Consider the following 16,625-nt stretch of genomic DNA (forward strand, 5'->3'; position numbering starts at 1 on the left):
ATGTACTAAGCTCCTTTTAAGAAAAATGGGGGAGGGGAGGAGTTCACAGCAAATGAAGGTTAAGGAAGGCTGCATCCGTTTGGGACCTGTCTTTGGGGAGTGACCATAACTGCACTGCTTTTAGAAAGATTACCTTCCAAAGAGATGTGTAGTTCAGTGCCTGGAACTTTCTTTGCTGAAAGGTTGAAAAGAGCTTCTAAGTTAAACAAGTGGAACAAAATACAAAGAATCGCTTTAAGGATAATTAAAACTATTTTGGACTTTTTTATTTATCAATCTGGTTTCTAATATAATTTTACTTAAATGAAAGACATTCACAAAGAAGAGTAGGCATACATACATAATTTCCTTCTTTCATTCTAGTTTACATGCTGTTGCTTTTAGAGAGTGAAATTTCCTGGTTATTTCACAGGGATAGAAAGCCTAATTAACTTTACAGAAAGAATATTAGCCCAACCTTTTCACAACTTCAACCTCTGCAGTTCACCATGTTCACTGAAAAAAAAAAAAACAATCAAACCCAAAATACCTGACAAAACAAAACTTATAAACAGTGACATTGAGAACTGTTTCTTGGCCTATAAGATGGGAGGAATCTCCATGTTTCTAGAACCATCTCAAAATCCAGCAATTTCTGTAAATAAACTGACACTCAGAAAATGGTGCAGCCCATCTAAGTAGACAGGCTCTTAAAGCACGTTTTCATCTGGAAAATAAACTTGTAAGTGCCTGGTGAGCATTAATATCCATGTACCCACATGTGCCATGTGCCCATGTACCTTCAGCCAGTCTTTGCTCCATGGGAGGTAACCAACTTTTCAACATGGTTTCCCTATTTCATTGACCATGAGTTGCACATATCAGTTGTATCAAAAGAAATACTGCTGTGAAATAAATTTAAAGTTTCCATCATGCAGGGTGTGTGCAGTTTAGGCAGAGAGTCACTGGGCTATGTGAAATAGTCATATCAGCTGTTCATGTTGTCTTATTTATAAGCCATTTCAATCACACTGGGGTGCGGTAAGCTGCAAGTCACGTCACACCTAGGTGGGAACTTGGGGCTTTATACAAAGGATTTCTGATTTCTCTGGCCCTTGGCTGTGTTGCATCTCCTGATGTTGACAGAATAGCTCCCTGGCAGTCTCCCTGACTCCGAATCTAATAGCTGTACAATAATGCCTCATGTTTCCACACTCTTGGATTTGACTGCTTGGTTTCTTTTGAGATGACTTACAACCACAAGCTGGAAAGTAAGACTTCCAATAGGTCCACTGACTTGGCCTTTATGTTTGGGTTTCAAAGTATCTGCAGCCAAGGATCCATGGCACCTCCCCATTGTGTTATGAAGCAGATAAAAAACAGCTCGATCTTACATACAAGGCAAAGAGGAACAGAGAGGCTCAGCCACTTGGCTGAGGTCACAGAGCATGTCAGAGAGAAAAAATGGCTTGCACTCCATCAGCTGACTCTCAGGATCCACTCTCACCAAAACATTATTTTAAAAACGGCATCCATTGGTCTTCAGCCCAAATCAGTTGGACACACTGTTTGTTCCTCATCTATTTCAGGATGAGGCGGTTCTATTGGGACTAGCAATTTAGACCTATTTTTTTTTGGCTGGCTCATTGGAATTCAGTTTAACAACTGTTGCCTTTCTCTTTGAAAACTGCTTGGGCAGGATGGTGAAAAGGAGGAAAAAACAGTAACAGGTTCCAGTCAGGTACTCATCATTTGGAGATGTGAGATGTCAAGGGACCATAAAAACGTTTACACCATAAGAGAAAGGAGAGTGAAAAAGAACACATGGAAGAATAGAAAACAACAGATGGAGAAGGAAGTAAAAGTTTCACACTGACACTGCATTTTCCTAACAGGGACATGTGCTTTTCCTTTGGAAGTCACTACGGTTTGTGTCATTGTGCCCAACTCTCAGCGCCATCTAGTGGCTGCCATGCAGATGTTCAACAACAACATGAAATCTACTTTTGGGCTCACGCCCATCTCTTTTCCCTGCCTGTAAGTAATCCTGCTCCTGTAAGTAAAGAATGCTTGTTGTCAAACGCAGGGCAACAGGGACTTTTCCAACAAAAACTCTCAAACTCTTGTCTCCAACTCCTCGACAAAAACTCCCAAGTCGTAAGGGGAAAGTCATAAGTCTTTTATGCTAAGAAGGGCCAGAGAAGAGCTTAAGAACATAACTTCTTACCTCCTGAGCTAGCTTCCTTGAACTCAAGGAAATATGCTGAGAGTTCAGACTGGCACTGATTTTGCATTCATTCAAAGTCTCCAATCCTAGCAACTCAAAACAGAGATGCTTGGTTTGTACACAGACGATGTTTCCTGCATGAATAACCCAGGATCAATCATCAGCTTCCCCTGAAACGTTAAAACACCTCTTGTTTAAAGGAAACTTTGTGTTTTTTTTTTTTTTTTCTGGTTATCACTGAAAGAGCTACCGCTAGCCTCTTGGTGCTCTACCGGTGAGCTGTTGGATCAGCTTTGGCCAGATATGATTGACAAAGCAAGGCTGGGCACCAAGCTTGGGCCGCCTGGGGAGCTGGAAAGAAGAGGGCAGCTTCCTTTTCTGCACGTAAACAAAATTAGTTAGCATTTAGAAGGTGCTATAGATAGTACCCTCACAGATAGAGTCAGGGATCTGGGTGAGGACTGCAGTTCCACAGAGGAGACGTCCAGCACGCATTTGGCACGTTACTTCAGTACTTAATACCTTATCCACTGTGTTGCATCCTGTCCACTGGCCAGGCTACTACCCCCTTCAGGGCAGAGACTGTCTCAAATGATGCTGTGATGGGAGAAACACCGGCCCCGGCAGGCATCCTGGTGCCCTACGTTTGAAAATTTGGGGAGAAGTGTTAGGTTTTATTTTCCACTTTTCTGTGACAAGAGAAAAGAGGAGAGAAAGGGTAGGAACGTTTTAGTTGAAGGGGCTATGTTTGATTGTTTTAAATTCTTAATAATTTTGGAAAGATAGGGAAAGTGCTCAGACAATGTATGTAGAATAAAACTATCATGGGAAATATAATAAATAACAAATTTCCATCTGGTGTTATTTGTCAAGTGTAAAAGTGATACCTGTCAAATAGGTTTTAAGAAATCAGAAACATTTTAAAACATAAAGTTTAAAGTTTGCTTTTTCAATTTGACAATATAGAAAAGAATCCTTAATGGCAGTCATCTTGGTCAAATTAATAATCTTTGTTATGTCCTTGTAAATGTCATGTTCTAATTATTTATTTACAATGAATGCTTTTCATGTTAAATGCATTTTAGGGAAGAATGATCAAGACTGCTTTATATAAAGGGTGTTTATGCTCATGCCTGAAGTCAGCAACTGTAAAAGGGCACTAGGATTCCCTTTTGTTCTGTGACCTCAACTTAAATGTGGATTAACTGGTCTACTGTCTCCTTTGGAATGTGCCAGGCACTGGTGCCAGGTGCAGTAAAGATAACACGTCCCATCACTCAAGAAACTGAGATCCTCTAATAAGTAAGGTATCCCGAAGTGTCCTGAATACATAACCCAAACAAACTAGAATTTCCATTTTCTTGAAGCAGGCCACCTGATCAATAGTACGATTTTAACCTCATCTTACCTCCTTCCAGGAGGAGAAAGAAAAAAGTGTTATTTAATGCCTCAAAACATTGGAGTCTAAGAAAATTTTAACATACTTATTAAGTCTAACAGCCTGAGCTGTAATGATCATAAATGTTGTTATTCTAGAAATAACTTCTGTGTAATCTTCTTGTAAAATAAATACATGAAATTATTTTTTGGATGCTCCAATAGGAGTGTTGTCCTACTGGTCTACAGAAACAGTCAGTTTCAAATAAATAGTTTCTTGCTGGAATTAGTTGATCAAAGCTCCTGATTACACTGAGGTCTGGTTGACCAGACATGTCCATTCTCTGAGCAGCAACAGTCAATTCCCAGGTTGTGATGAACCTGAACTTCAGATCTATCTGCCAAACAAAGTCCCTGAATCATGGCCATGCGTCTATTTAGGATGGAATAACATATGGAGTAGATGAGTTAGAATAGGGCAGGGTTTTCCACATGATTCCAGAATAATAGCAATGATGAGCACAATCACAACTTGGCTTTATTTTGGTTCGTCCATTCAGAGGACACTGTCTGCTAGGATCTTGTCACAGGTGCATAAAGAGCAGATAAAGCAAAAGAAGAGGAGCAACCTAACTTACGCATTCTCTAAGAAGTGTCCACACTCCCGCTACCAACTATAAAAGACACAGAGAGAACACATCTCAACATCTGGCTCTAATTCCCCACCGGGTGCTCAGACACACGTGCAGTCTAACCCAGGATCTTGTAGGTAAAGCAAAGGGAAAACCTTTTGTCTTGGCTGATCACCAGGTGCTGTAGCTGACAGTTATAGACACCGGATGGGTCTAAGACTACAGATGCGGAGCGGTGTAATCGCGTAGAATCTGATCCAAAGTGAAACCAGCGATCCAACAGGGACTGCTTCCCCGGGTCTGAGGGCTTCTCTGGGTTGTTCTGATGGTTCTGTCACACAGGAGGGACCGCGACCCTCTCCTTCCAGTGGGAACTCTCAGAGAACAGGCACACACTGACATCTCTCTGAAGACTGGTAAATCACAGCTTCCCTCTGTCCCTTCCTTTCCTTTTCCAATTCACAGGACACCAAAGAAATATCTTATGAACACGAGCTAGTTACTACCACAGCCCATCAGAGGCTGACTCTATGTAAAAAGAAGAAAACGCGGGAGGCCATGTACATGTGCATCAACTTTTCTCCAGGGAAAATATCCACGTTCTAAGGGCGCTGAAAATTGTAGAAAACGGGCCTTGTTACTGTGGGTTTTCAGAACACCTCTCTAAACACACACAAAATATTCGACAGATAGTACCTACAAATGTTGACCATCGCTTAAACTCTAAAAGCAGTTTTTGTATTATTTTTGTTTTCATACAGAAGGGGAAACTCAGCTATAAAGAAATATCAAAAAGTATTTGTTTGTTTGCTTGTTTTTTGCGGCCATCAGTCTCCAGCAGTTTGCCGTCGCTTGCCTCCCCCAGCTTGTGCTGATATCTGAAGGGTGTGCTCAGGGGGAGGAAGTAGGGTGCTTCTGTCCCGTGCCCTCCTCCCTGGTCACGCTCCCCCCTTCCCTCGCCCCCCACTTCCCGGAGCCAAAGAGCCGCGCCTCAAATGAGCCATTCCTTTTTGCTCTCGTCGATGGTCTCTGTGAAGTTGGGGTCGTTGTTCATGATGGCGGCGTCGGCGCTCTCGGCGGACTCCGCCCCCTTCGCCTCGTTGGTGTGGTAGGTGCCCTTGTGACGGAACATGTAGCGAATGAGGAAGACCAAGGTGCAGAGGATGGTGAAGATCACCACGGCGATGACCCCTGGGGGACACAGGACAGAGGGGCGAGAGGTTAAACACAGCCCGAGGGGCCCGCCAGCACCCCTCCCCTCTTCACCATGGCTCCCTCAGGGAGCCTCTCCCACACGAGACACAAAACTCCCAAACAGCGAAACCCAACTGCACCGAGGGGAGAAGGAGACCGGTTTCCACAGTTATATTTGGAGATTTCAACACTTTTCTCCTAGGAGTTGGCAGAACGATGAAACAGAAAATCAGTCAGCGTTCAGTTCAGTCGCTCACTCGTGTCCGACTCTTTGCGACCCCATGAATCACAGCACACCAGGCCTCCCTGTCCATCACCAACTCCCGGAGTTTACTCAAACTCAGGTCTATCGAGTTGGGATGCCATCCAACCATCTCATCCTCTGTCATCCCCTTCTCCTCCTGCCCCCAATCCCTCCCAGCATCAGGGCCTTTTCCAATGAGTCAACTCTTTAAGTGAGGTGGCCAAAGTATTGCAGTTTCAGCATCAGTCCTTCCAATGAACACCCAGGACTGTAGGATGGACTGGCTGGATCTCCTTGCAGTCCAAGGGACTCTTCAAGAGTCTTCTCCAACACCACAGTTCAAAAGCATCAATTTTTCGGCGCTCAGCTTTCTTCACAGCGTTCAGAAGGCCTCAAAACACTGTTTTGACCTAAGGAAGTAATACCAGACCTACCCGTCTGTCTGAAAGCACAGGAGAAGGATATACCACTCAACTCATTTTAAGAGGCCAGAATTATCCTGACACTATTGCCAGACAAACACACTACAAGAAAATGATGGAGCAGTGTCCCTTCTAAGTAAAATTTTAGCAAATCAAACCCAGCAATATGTAAAGGGGAACAGATTATAACAAAATGGTATTAATTCTAGGAATGTAAAATTGATTTAACATTTAAAAATAATGTAATTTACCACATTAAGGAAATAAAGGAGAAAAACTTTTATTTATCAATAGATGCACATGACTAAAAATATGAGAAATTTCAACACCCATTTATCTTGAAGCCTCTCAGGAAACTATCAAAAGAAAGAAACTTTCAACTTTGATAAAGGGCATCTTTGAGAAATCTGCAGCTAATATTGTACTTAATAGTGAAAGATTAAACACATTCTCCCTAAAATATGGAAAAATGCAAGAGTGTCAACTCTCATCACCTTAATTCATGACTGTACTAAAAGTTCTAGACAGTGCAATAAAATAAGAAAACAAAAAGTATGCCGATGGAGAAGGAGAACTCTATTCTCAGATGACAGGATTGTCTATGTAGAAAATACTAAGGGATATACAAAAAAAAGTTGCTGGAACTGACAGTAAATTTAGCAAGGTGAAATTTATATTTTTATATATTAGCAAGAAATACTTGGAAATGAAAATAATAGTGCCATTTATAACAGAATGAACTGAACACAGTGGTTCAAGACTATACACTGAAAATCATATAACCTTGCTGAGAGAAACTAAAGAAGACCTAAATAAACGGATGCATATACCATATTTCAATGTCAATATTGTAAGATATTCACTGGTAGATTTAATGCAATCCAGTGAAAATAACAGCGTTTTACTTTGGATAGAAATGTATAAGCTGATTCTAAATTTTATATGGCAATACAAAGGACCCAGAATAGTCAAAATAGTTAAAAAAAAAAAAAAGAAAAATGATTGTAGAACTTACATTGCTTATTTCAAGCCTTACTGTAAAGATACAATAATAAAGTAAGCGTAATATTGGCCAAAGAAATATATGTAAATCAACAAAACAGAATAGAGTCCAGAAAAAAGACATACAAATATATAGACAACTGATTTTTGACAAAAGTAACATGGAAATTAAATCAGAAAAAAAACAGTCTTTTCAACAAGTCATCTCAGAATAACTAGATATTTGTTTGGCAAATGAAGATTTTTGACTTTTATCTCATACTATATATAGCTATTAACTCACAGTGACTATGTGTATGTGTTAGTCGCTCAGCTGTGTCCAACAATTTGTGACCCCACAGACTCTAGGCCACCAGGCTCCTCTGCCCCTGGTGATTCTCTAGGCAAGAATACTGGAGTGGGTTGCCATTTCCTTCTCCAGGTGATCTTCCCAACCCAGGGCTTAAACCTGGGTCTCCCACATTGCAGACAGATTCTTTACCATCTGAGCCACCAGGGAAGCCCCCCAAAATGATTATAGGCTGAATAATAAAAACAAAAGGTATAAAACTTCCGGGAGAACACAGGAGAAAATCTTCATAACCTTGGGGTTGGCAGATTTTTAAAAAGGATTAAAAAAAAATCGCAAACTGTAAAAAGGTTAGAAAGTTGGACTTTATAAAAATTAAAATCTCCTGCTTTTCAAAAATCACCACTAAGAAAATGAAACAATGAGCATACAAGAACTCTTACAACTCAATAGAAAGAAGTCAGACAATCCAATTTAAAGAGGAGGAAGATTAAATAGACACTTGACAAAAGATTTGCAAACAGCGATAAGCATGTAAAAAGATGCTCATAAGTCATTTGATAGTTGCACATTAAAACCTCAGTGTGGGGGCTTTCCTGGCGGCTCAGTGGTAGAGAATCCACCTGCCAATGTAAGAGACACAGGTTTGATCCCTGGGCCAGAAGATCCTCGTGCTGTGGAGCAACGAGGCCCGCATGCCACAACTACGGAGCCAGTGCTCTAGAGCCTGGGGGCTACAACTACTGAACCCACATGCCACAACTGCTGAAGCCTGAGCGCCCCAGAGCCTGTGTTCTACATCGGGATAAGCCATCACAACCAGAAGCCTGTGCACCGCAACTGGAGAGTAGCCCCCCACGCACCGCAACGAGAGAAAAGCCTGTGCAGCAAGGAGGACCCAGCACAGCCATAAAGAAACAAAATCAAAAACAAAAAGATACTATTCACAGAAGAAGACTATTAACAAACAAGGCACAGTGAGTTACCACCACTCATCAACTAAATGGCTACAAAGAATGACAGTACCAAATGTTGGCAAGATTGTGACGCAATTTGACCTCTCAGATGTTGCTTATGGAAGCAGAAAATGGTTCAACCATTTTGGAAAACTATATGGCAATTTCCTGTAAAGTTAAATATCTACAATAACCCAGCAACTATACTCCTAGGAATTACCAGAGAAACTAAAACTTTTGCTAACACAAGTTAGCAGCTTTTGTCCAAACAGCCCAAGCCTGGAAACAACCCAAACATCTATCACCAGGTAAGTAGATAAAGCAAACTGTCCTTCATTCATACAAAGGAATACAACTTGGCAATACAAATAAACAGGCCACTGGTCATCCAACAGCGTCGGCAGAGTCTCAAAACACGCTGAGGGAAAGAAGGCACAACAGATTACACACTATGTGATTCCAGTTCTGTGAAACCCTAAAAAGAGGCAAAAGAAATCCACGTGACAAACGCAAGTGAGGGGCGAATTACAAGGGGGTACAGGAGAACTTTTAGTGGATGGAAATGTTCTGTATCTTGATTGTGGCTGTGGTTATAGGAATATGTTGGAGAAGGAAATGGCAACCCGCTCCGGTATTCTTGCCTGGAGAATTCCATGGACAGAGGAGCCTGGTGGGCTGCAGTTCAAAGGGTCACAAAGAGTCAGACATGACTGAGCGACTAACACTATAGGTATACATGTTAGTCCTAACGTGTTACATTTAAATAAGTACCTATTACGCTTCAATAAAGTTGATATTTAAAAAAGCAAAATAAGAAGGATAGGATTATACCAGAACTCTGAACAATGTGATTTAAGCACCATTCCTGAATGTATTTGGGCTTCCAGACGGCTCAGTGGGTAAAGAATCTGCCTGCAATGCAGGAGACACAGGAGATGCAGGTTCGATCCCAGGGTTGAGAAGATCCCCTGGAGGAGGAAATGGCAGCCCACTCCAGTATTCTTGCCTGGAGAATCCCACAGACAGAGGAGAGTGGTGGGCTATAACCCATAGGGTTGCAAAGAGTCGGACATGAGTGAAGCAACTGAGCATGCACGCACACATGCTCGGAATGTATTCTAATTTAATAGTCACATATATATAGGTTTCCACTTTCTTCCTGTGGAAAATAAACCTACTGACTAAGCTGAGTTGATTGGCTGAGTTTAAAAGCCTTCATATGCTTACAGTATTAGCCGTCCTCAGATAGACAGGAAACATCTTTATAAAATAAGGTGGAAGAAGCAGAGAGAGAAGGCGGCAACAGGTGATATTTACTGATCCAAATATGAGGAACTATACTAGGAGAGTCAAACTATTATGCAGGTTTCTATGGTGCAAAGAAAAGCCTGGAATATTCAGATACTCTGGCTTATTAATGGTCTGATAATTTTTATTAAGATAACTGAAACCAGCCTGGCATAGTCCTTTCCATTTTTGTAGCAAGCTACTCTGGACCATTTGATATGCAAGAGGATGATGAGGGCATAAACAGATGTCCTGTTGCCATGACAGCCCGCTTCCGTATTCAGATGCTGGCTAGCTTCCTACTACTGTTCTTTTTAAGTAAGTCAGCATTAAAAAAGAGCTAGGTTACATTTATCAGTTTCTCCACATCTGTACTTCTCCATCTTCAGCCATATTTAAGCAGCAAAATAAGTACAAGTCTAGATGACTCGTTTTCCTTTAGATGCTTTTATATTTATTCATTTATTTGGCTGCACCAGGACTTAGCTGCAGCATGTGGGATCTAGTTCCCTGATCAGGGATCGAACCTGGTCCCCCTGCATTGGGAGATCAGAGTCTTAACCACTGGGCCAGCAGGGAAGTCCCTAGACAATGCTTTTACTGAAAATGATTACTCCCCACAAGTGAGGAAGCGCTTGTCCTGTGCGTCGCCTACCTCCGATGATGGCCGAGTTCCTGTTGACTCCATTTCTTATCGCCTGGCCTTGTCCTGGGTTATACGGAAAATCAGCACTGGCTGTGGAGAAGAGACAAAAAGTCACGTATTTATCCCAGATAATCTGATACCTGTTTTTTCATAAAATACTTCAACGCTGCCTGTTTTCCCAAATGAGACCCCTGTTTCATTAAACCCATTTTGCTGTTGTTGCCCACAAGAATCACAGCCACCTCACTGCCTGCTGTTTCCCTCTGTACAAGGCCCAGACGAGCACTGTATCTCCTTGGGAGGAATATTAAAAATTTTAGAATAACCTGAGCAGGACTGTCGGTTGTCAGTTCCACTGACAGAAAAGTTTAGCATACTTCTTCTTTTTTTAAATTTATTTTTATTAGTTGGAGGCTAATTACTTTACAATATTGTAGTGGTTTTTGCCATATATTGACATGAATCAGCCATGGATTTACATGTGTTCCCCATCCTGATCCCCCCTCCCGCCTCCCTCTCCACCCTGTCCCTCTGGGTCTTCCCAGTGCACCAGGTCTGAGCACTTGTCTCATGCATCCAGCCTGGGCTGGAGATCTGATACTATCCAGATCACACTTGATAGTATACTTGTTTCAATGCTGTTCTCTCAGAACATCTCACCCTCGCCTTCTCCCACAGAGTCCAAAAGTCTGTGCTGTCCATCTGTGTCTCTTTTTCTGTTTTGCATATAGGGTTATCGTTACCATCTTCTAAAATTCCATATATATGTGTTAGTATACTGTATTGGTCTTTATCTTTCTGGCTTACTTCACTCTGTATAATGGGCTCCAGTTTCATCCATCTCATTAGAACTGATTCAAATGAATTCTTTTTAATGGCTGAGTAATATTCCATTGTGTATATGTACCACAGCTTCCTTATCCATTCGTCTGCTGATGGGCATCCAGGTTACTTCCATGTCCTGGCTATTATAAACAGTGCTGCGATGAACATTGGGGTGCATGTGTCTCTTTCAGATTTGGTTTCCTCAGTGTGTAGAGCCAAACTTCTTAAGTTTGGCTGAAATCTGCCTCCCAGCCACTTTGACCCCTTTCACAACTGGTAGAGTTGGGTATGTTTGCTGTTGAGCTTTACAGAGCTTGCAGTATTAGTTTAATACGTAATCGTTAAAAATTAAAAAAAAAATTGAAGTATCAAAGTGAAAGTCGCACAGTCGTGTCCGACTCTTTGCGACCCCATGGACTATACAGTCCATGGAATTCTCCAGGCCAGAATACTGGAGTGGGTAGCCTTTTCCTTCTCCAGGGGATCTTCCCAACCCATGGATCAAACCCAGGTCTCCCACACTGCAGGCTGATTCTTTACCAGCTAAGCCACAAGGGAAGCCCAAGAATACTGGAGTGGGTAGCATATCCCTTCTCTAGGGGACCTTCCCATCCCAGGAATCAAACTAGGGTCTCCTGCATTGCTGGTGGATTCTTTACCAACTGAGCTATGAGGGAAGCAAATTGAAGTATAGTTGATGTATAATATTATATGCTACAGGTGTGCCATATAGTGATTCACAAGGTTTAAAGGCTATATTCCATTTATAGTTATTATAAACTATTGGATATATTCCCTATGATAAACTACAGTCTATCCTTGTAGTTTTATATGTAATATTTACACATAATAGTTCATACTTCTTGACACTCTACACTTGTACGGCCCCTTGCCTCATGCCCTCTTCCCACTAGTAACCACTAGTTTGTTCTATACATTTGAGAGTCTGCTTCTTTATCATATTCACTAGTTTGTTGGGTTCTTTAGGTTCCATGTATAAATGACATCATATAGTCTTTGCCTTTCTCTAATTTACTTCACTTAGCATAATACCTTTCAAATCCACCAATGTTGTTGCAAATGGCAAAATTTCATTCTTTTTTATGGCTGAGTAGTATTCCGTTGTATATCTGGACTACATCTCCTTTATCTAGTCATCTGTGGATGGACACTTAGGTTGCTTTCATATCTTGGCTATTGTAAATAATGCTGCCATAAATATTGGGGTGTATGCATCTTTTTGAATTAGTGTTTTTGTTTTAAAAAGGAATCATTTTTCTAAACAAGTATCTTATATGGCTCCAGTAAAATACTGTACACTTCAAGAACTTGTTAGGAGATGTCTCATAAATGCTGAGAAGAATATTAACTGCCTAATAATTTTTCTATTTCTGAACCTATTTCAACAAATCTTTGCAGAATGCCTACCATGTGTCAGGTGCTATTCTAAGTGCTGGGGATGTACAGTAAAGAGTAAAAAAGATGAAAATTGTTATCAATGAGAACTTTTCATGCCCCACTGAAGAATTTGGTTTATATAGTCAAAATGCTAACCTGAAGCATGGATGTGATTTCAGTTATGGTCCTGTCTGTGTACACTGACTTGCCTGAAATGACGGTGCAGCTCCCATGTTCTAACTCACATACGCAGAGGACACAGTCAGATTTGGTCATCAAAACACATACTCCCTGAGGTCAACCACCCTCCAAAGACCGAGTGGTGCTTTTCAAGAATAAACGCTTGAATTTTCACTGCTCATCTTGGGCATAGTTCCAAGGTCTTCTGAAGTTGTATTTACCCTTCTCTGAACACTGTTTGGTCCATGTCTTTCTAAAAGGTCAAAAGCTTGATAGCTTGTAAATGGCCTAGCTGGGATTAACCCCCAGGCAGCATTAATCCCAAAGTCGATAGTCTTTTCTATATTACCTTTCAAGGGCTAAGGCAACACAGACAGGTCAGCTGTTGAGAAAACCCCAGCTCTCCGACAGTTCAGCTCAGGTAGGACCCATGGAAGGAAGAACTATTTTTAGGATGTTAGGTAGAAAGACTTATTTTGTTTGGACATACTGCCTTGAAGTGCCTACAGAACACTCAGGTGGCGACTTCTACTAGACATTCGAGCAGTCTGTGAGTGGGTCATGTTTCTCCTCTCCTTTTGATAAACACAGAAATCTCCTGACCATTAAAAAAATATACAGCTTCAAAATACACTTAATAACAAAAAAATTACAGTCTCAATTCTGTCATTATTCTATTGTGTTGTATTCATGATGCTACAAGGCCGTTTGCTCTTCTGCAAATGGTAACACAGATGGTGGAACACAGCACTTTGGTTCCTGCCCGAAAGAGAGCTTTGCATCCTTGGCCACAAAACTGCAGAAAAACACAGATGCTCAGAGACCTGACAACCTCTCTCTGGCTCTCTCATGCTACTGTTGCTCAGTCATGTCTGACTCTTTCCAACCCCAGGGACTGCAGCCCGCCAGGCTCCTCTGTCCATGGGATTCTCCAGGCAAGAACACTGGAGTGGGTTGCCATTTCCTTCACTGGTTCTCTTGAAGTTCCAGACATAAACAGTAGTGAAAGGTACGAATGTGACTTAAACTCCTTGACATCGGGTGGAAGGTCTCCCTTGAGCTTCTCCTGCTTCTTCCCTCATGGGGTCACTTTTCCCACTCACCCTTCCAGGCACATGGATTTCTAATGCTTTGGGGGGACATGTCTTTGCTCATCCATGTGACACGCTCTGTCAGGACACCTGGGTGCCCTTCTTCTCTTTGTCCCTTAAATCTTAGCTCTTTCCTGAAACCATTCTGAGCCACTCCAGATGAACTATCTGCCCTCTTTTCAATACCTATCATCTTAATTCTTGTCACTCCATACATGGTATTCATCTTCTTAAAGGCAGGGGCCAATCTTAATTATATTTGCAGTCCCAATGACAAGTAGCACAGCTAACTGGATCAAATTGCCAACATCTGGTGGATCATGAAAAAGCAAGAGAATACCAGAAAAACACCTACTTTTGCTTTATTGATTACACCAAAGTCTTTGACTGTGTAGATCACAATAAACTGTGGAAAATTCTCTGAGAGATGGGAATACCAGACCATCTTACCTGCCTCCTGAGAAATCTATATGCAGGTCAAAAAGCAACAGTTAGAACCAGACATGGAACAAGAAGACTGGTTCCAAATTGGGAAAGGAGTACGTCAAGGCTGTATATTGTCACCCTGCTTATTTGACTTACATGCAGAGTATATCATGAGAAATGCTGGACTGGAGGAAGCACAAGCTGGAATCAAGATTGCCAGGAGAAATATAAGTAACCTCAGATATGCAGATAATACCACCCTTATGGCAGAAAGTGAAGAGAAACTAAAGAGCCTCTTGATGAAAGTGAAAGAGGAGAGTGAATGAATTGGCTTAAAATTCAACATTCAAAAAATGAAGATGATGGTATCTGGTCCCATCATTTCATGGCAAATAGATGGGGAAACAATGGAAACAGTGAGAGATTTTATTTTCTTGGGCTCCAAAATCACTGCAGATTGTGACTGCAGTCATGAAATTAAAAGATGCTTGCTCCTTGGAAGAAAAGCTATGACCAACCTAGACAGCATATTAAAAACCAGAGACATTACTTTGCCAACAAAGGTCCATCTATCAGAGCTATGGTTTTTCCAGTGGTCATGTATGGATGTGAGAGTTGGACTATAAAGAAAGCTGAGCACCAAAGAATTGATGCTTTTGAACTGTGGTGCTGGAGAAGACTCTTGAGAGTCCCTTGAACTGCAAGGAGATATCACCCATCCATCATAAAGGAAATCAGTCCTTAATATTCATTGGAAGTACTAATGCTGAAGCTGAAACTCCAATATTTTGGCCACCTGATGTGAAGAACTGGCATCATGGACATGAGTTTGAGCAACTCCAGGAGTTGGTGACAGACAGGGAAGCCTGGCATGGTGCAGTCCATGGGGTCGCAAAGAGCTGGACATGACTAAGCAACTGAACTGAACTGACTGGTATAATTAAAATCAGTCCATTAAGAGGTGTACAAACATTTGTGTAAAAAAAGACTGTAGCCCTCCAGACTCCTTTGTCCTTGGAATTCTCCAGGCAAGAATACTGGAGTGGGTTGCCAATCCCCTCTCTAGGGGATCTTCTCAATCCAGGGATTGAACCTGGGTCTCCCATATTGTGGGCAGATTCTTTTACCATCAGATGCACTTAGGGAAGCCAATAAAATCTCCTATGCAGGTACAATTTTGGAAGTCAACTGCCTAGACTCAATTCCCCCCTTAAAGCAAAGCAGCATCCTTACTCTTCCCAACAGAGGAAAGGAACATATTGAATACAGAAAAGCTCCTAATAATTTCTGTGTCTGCTTGTCTGGTTATTATCAGAAAAAAATCAGTGGAAAACCCCCAGGTCCAAGAGAAGTCCTCATGAAATTCAAGGGCAGACTCCTGTGTTTGCATGAGCATGCCTGTTTTCATGACTTTGTTTATAACTTGAGCTTGCTTCTCCGAATGCATGTAAGTGCTTATTCCCTGGAGGCAAATCCATTTCATCCTGGCATGCAGACCTATACGCTACTTTGATAGATATATTTCAGATGATTTCATTGTAACCGCTCTTTCCCCTGGGTACTAACATCCTCTTGGAAATGCACATAGAGGAACACAAAGGCCAAGAGACACCAATGAGGCCAAACCACAAACCTCATTCTGCTACCGACTTTTATGCCCTCACATCCCTATCCAAGTTTGCTGGGAGAGCCATTTGAGTGGTGCCAGAGTATCAAGGAACCTACCCATATTTTGGGAAACATCCTGAGTAGGTGCAAAATAGACTTTAGATATTTAATCTCAGGCCCAGACTTACTTGTGTCAAACAGGCAAAGACTACATTCAATATACTTTTCTCCTGGATCCCCAAATGACACTTGTGGACAAAGAATGTCATCTGGCATGCAGACCAAAGGATGCTGTGGCCATCAAGCCATCAGCCGCCCCCACACCCACCCACACAGTGCACCCTTAGAGGATTCAGGCTGGCGAAAACAGGATACTGGCCCTAGAGAGTGAAGATGTATATCAAAGGAATGATTTCCACCAACCCAGACTCTTGCATCTTCTCATACATAAAAAATGGCTAAATTCATTAACTTGAGATGTCTGGTTTTTCTTTAATGAATAAAGGAGATCAGTCCTGGGTGGGTGTTCATTGGAAGGACTGATGCTGAAGCTGAAACTCCAATACTTTGGCCACCTCATGCGAAGAGTTGACTCATTGGAAAAGACCCTGATTCTGGGAGGGATTGGGGGCAGGAGGAGAAGGGGATGACAGAGGATGAGATGGCTGGATGGCATCACTGACTTGATGGATATGAGTTTGAGTAAACTCCAGGAGTTGGTGATGGACAGGGAGGCCTGGCATGCTGCGATTCATGGGGTCGCAAAGAGTCAGACACGACTGAGCAACTGAACTGAACTGAATCTTTTGATGTTCCAACTGCTTGTTTTGATTGCAAAAAAC

General features: G+C 41.8%; 1 protein-coding gene across 1 annotated transcript in view; it reads right to left on the reverse strand.

Moving 5' to 3' along the window:
- Nucleotides 1-233: 233 nt before the first annotated feature.
- Nucleotides 234-16,625, reverse strand: part of CNTNAP2 (contactin associated protein 2) — a 2,220,467-nt gene continuing 2,204,075 nt past the window's right edge. The window contains exons 24-25 of the mRNA XM_070460949.1: nucleotides 10,265-10,345; nucleotides 234-5,406 (exon numbers count right to left, since the gene is read on the reverse strand). Coding sequence (XP_070317050.1) covers nucleotides 5,207-5,406; nucleotides 10,265-10,345 — 281 coding nt within the window. The 3' untranslated portion in view covers nucleotides 234-5,206. The remainder of the gene's footprint in view (nucleotides 5,407-10,264; nucleotides 10,346-16,625) is intronic.

The sequence above is a fragment of the Odocoileus virginianus genome, chromosome 1, assembly GCF_023699985.2.
Source record: "Odocoileus virginianus isolate 20LAN1187 ecotype Illinois chromosome 1, Ovbor_1.2, whole genome shotgun sequence".
In the NCBI taxonomy this organism is placed as follows: domain Eukaryota; kingdom Metazoa; phylum Chordata; class Mammalia; order Artiodactyla; family Cervidae; genus Odocoileus; species Odocoileus virginianus.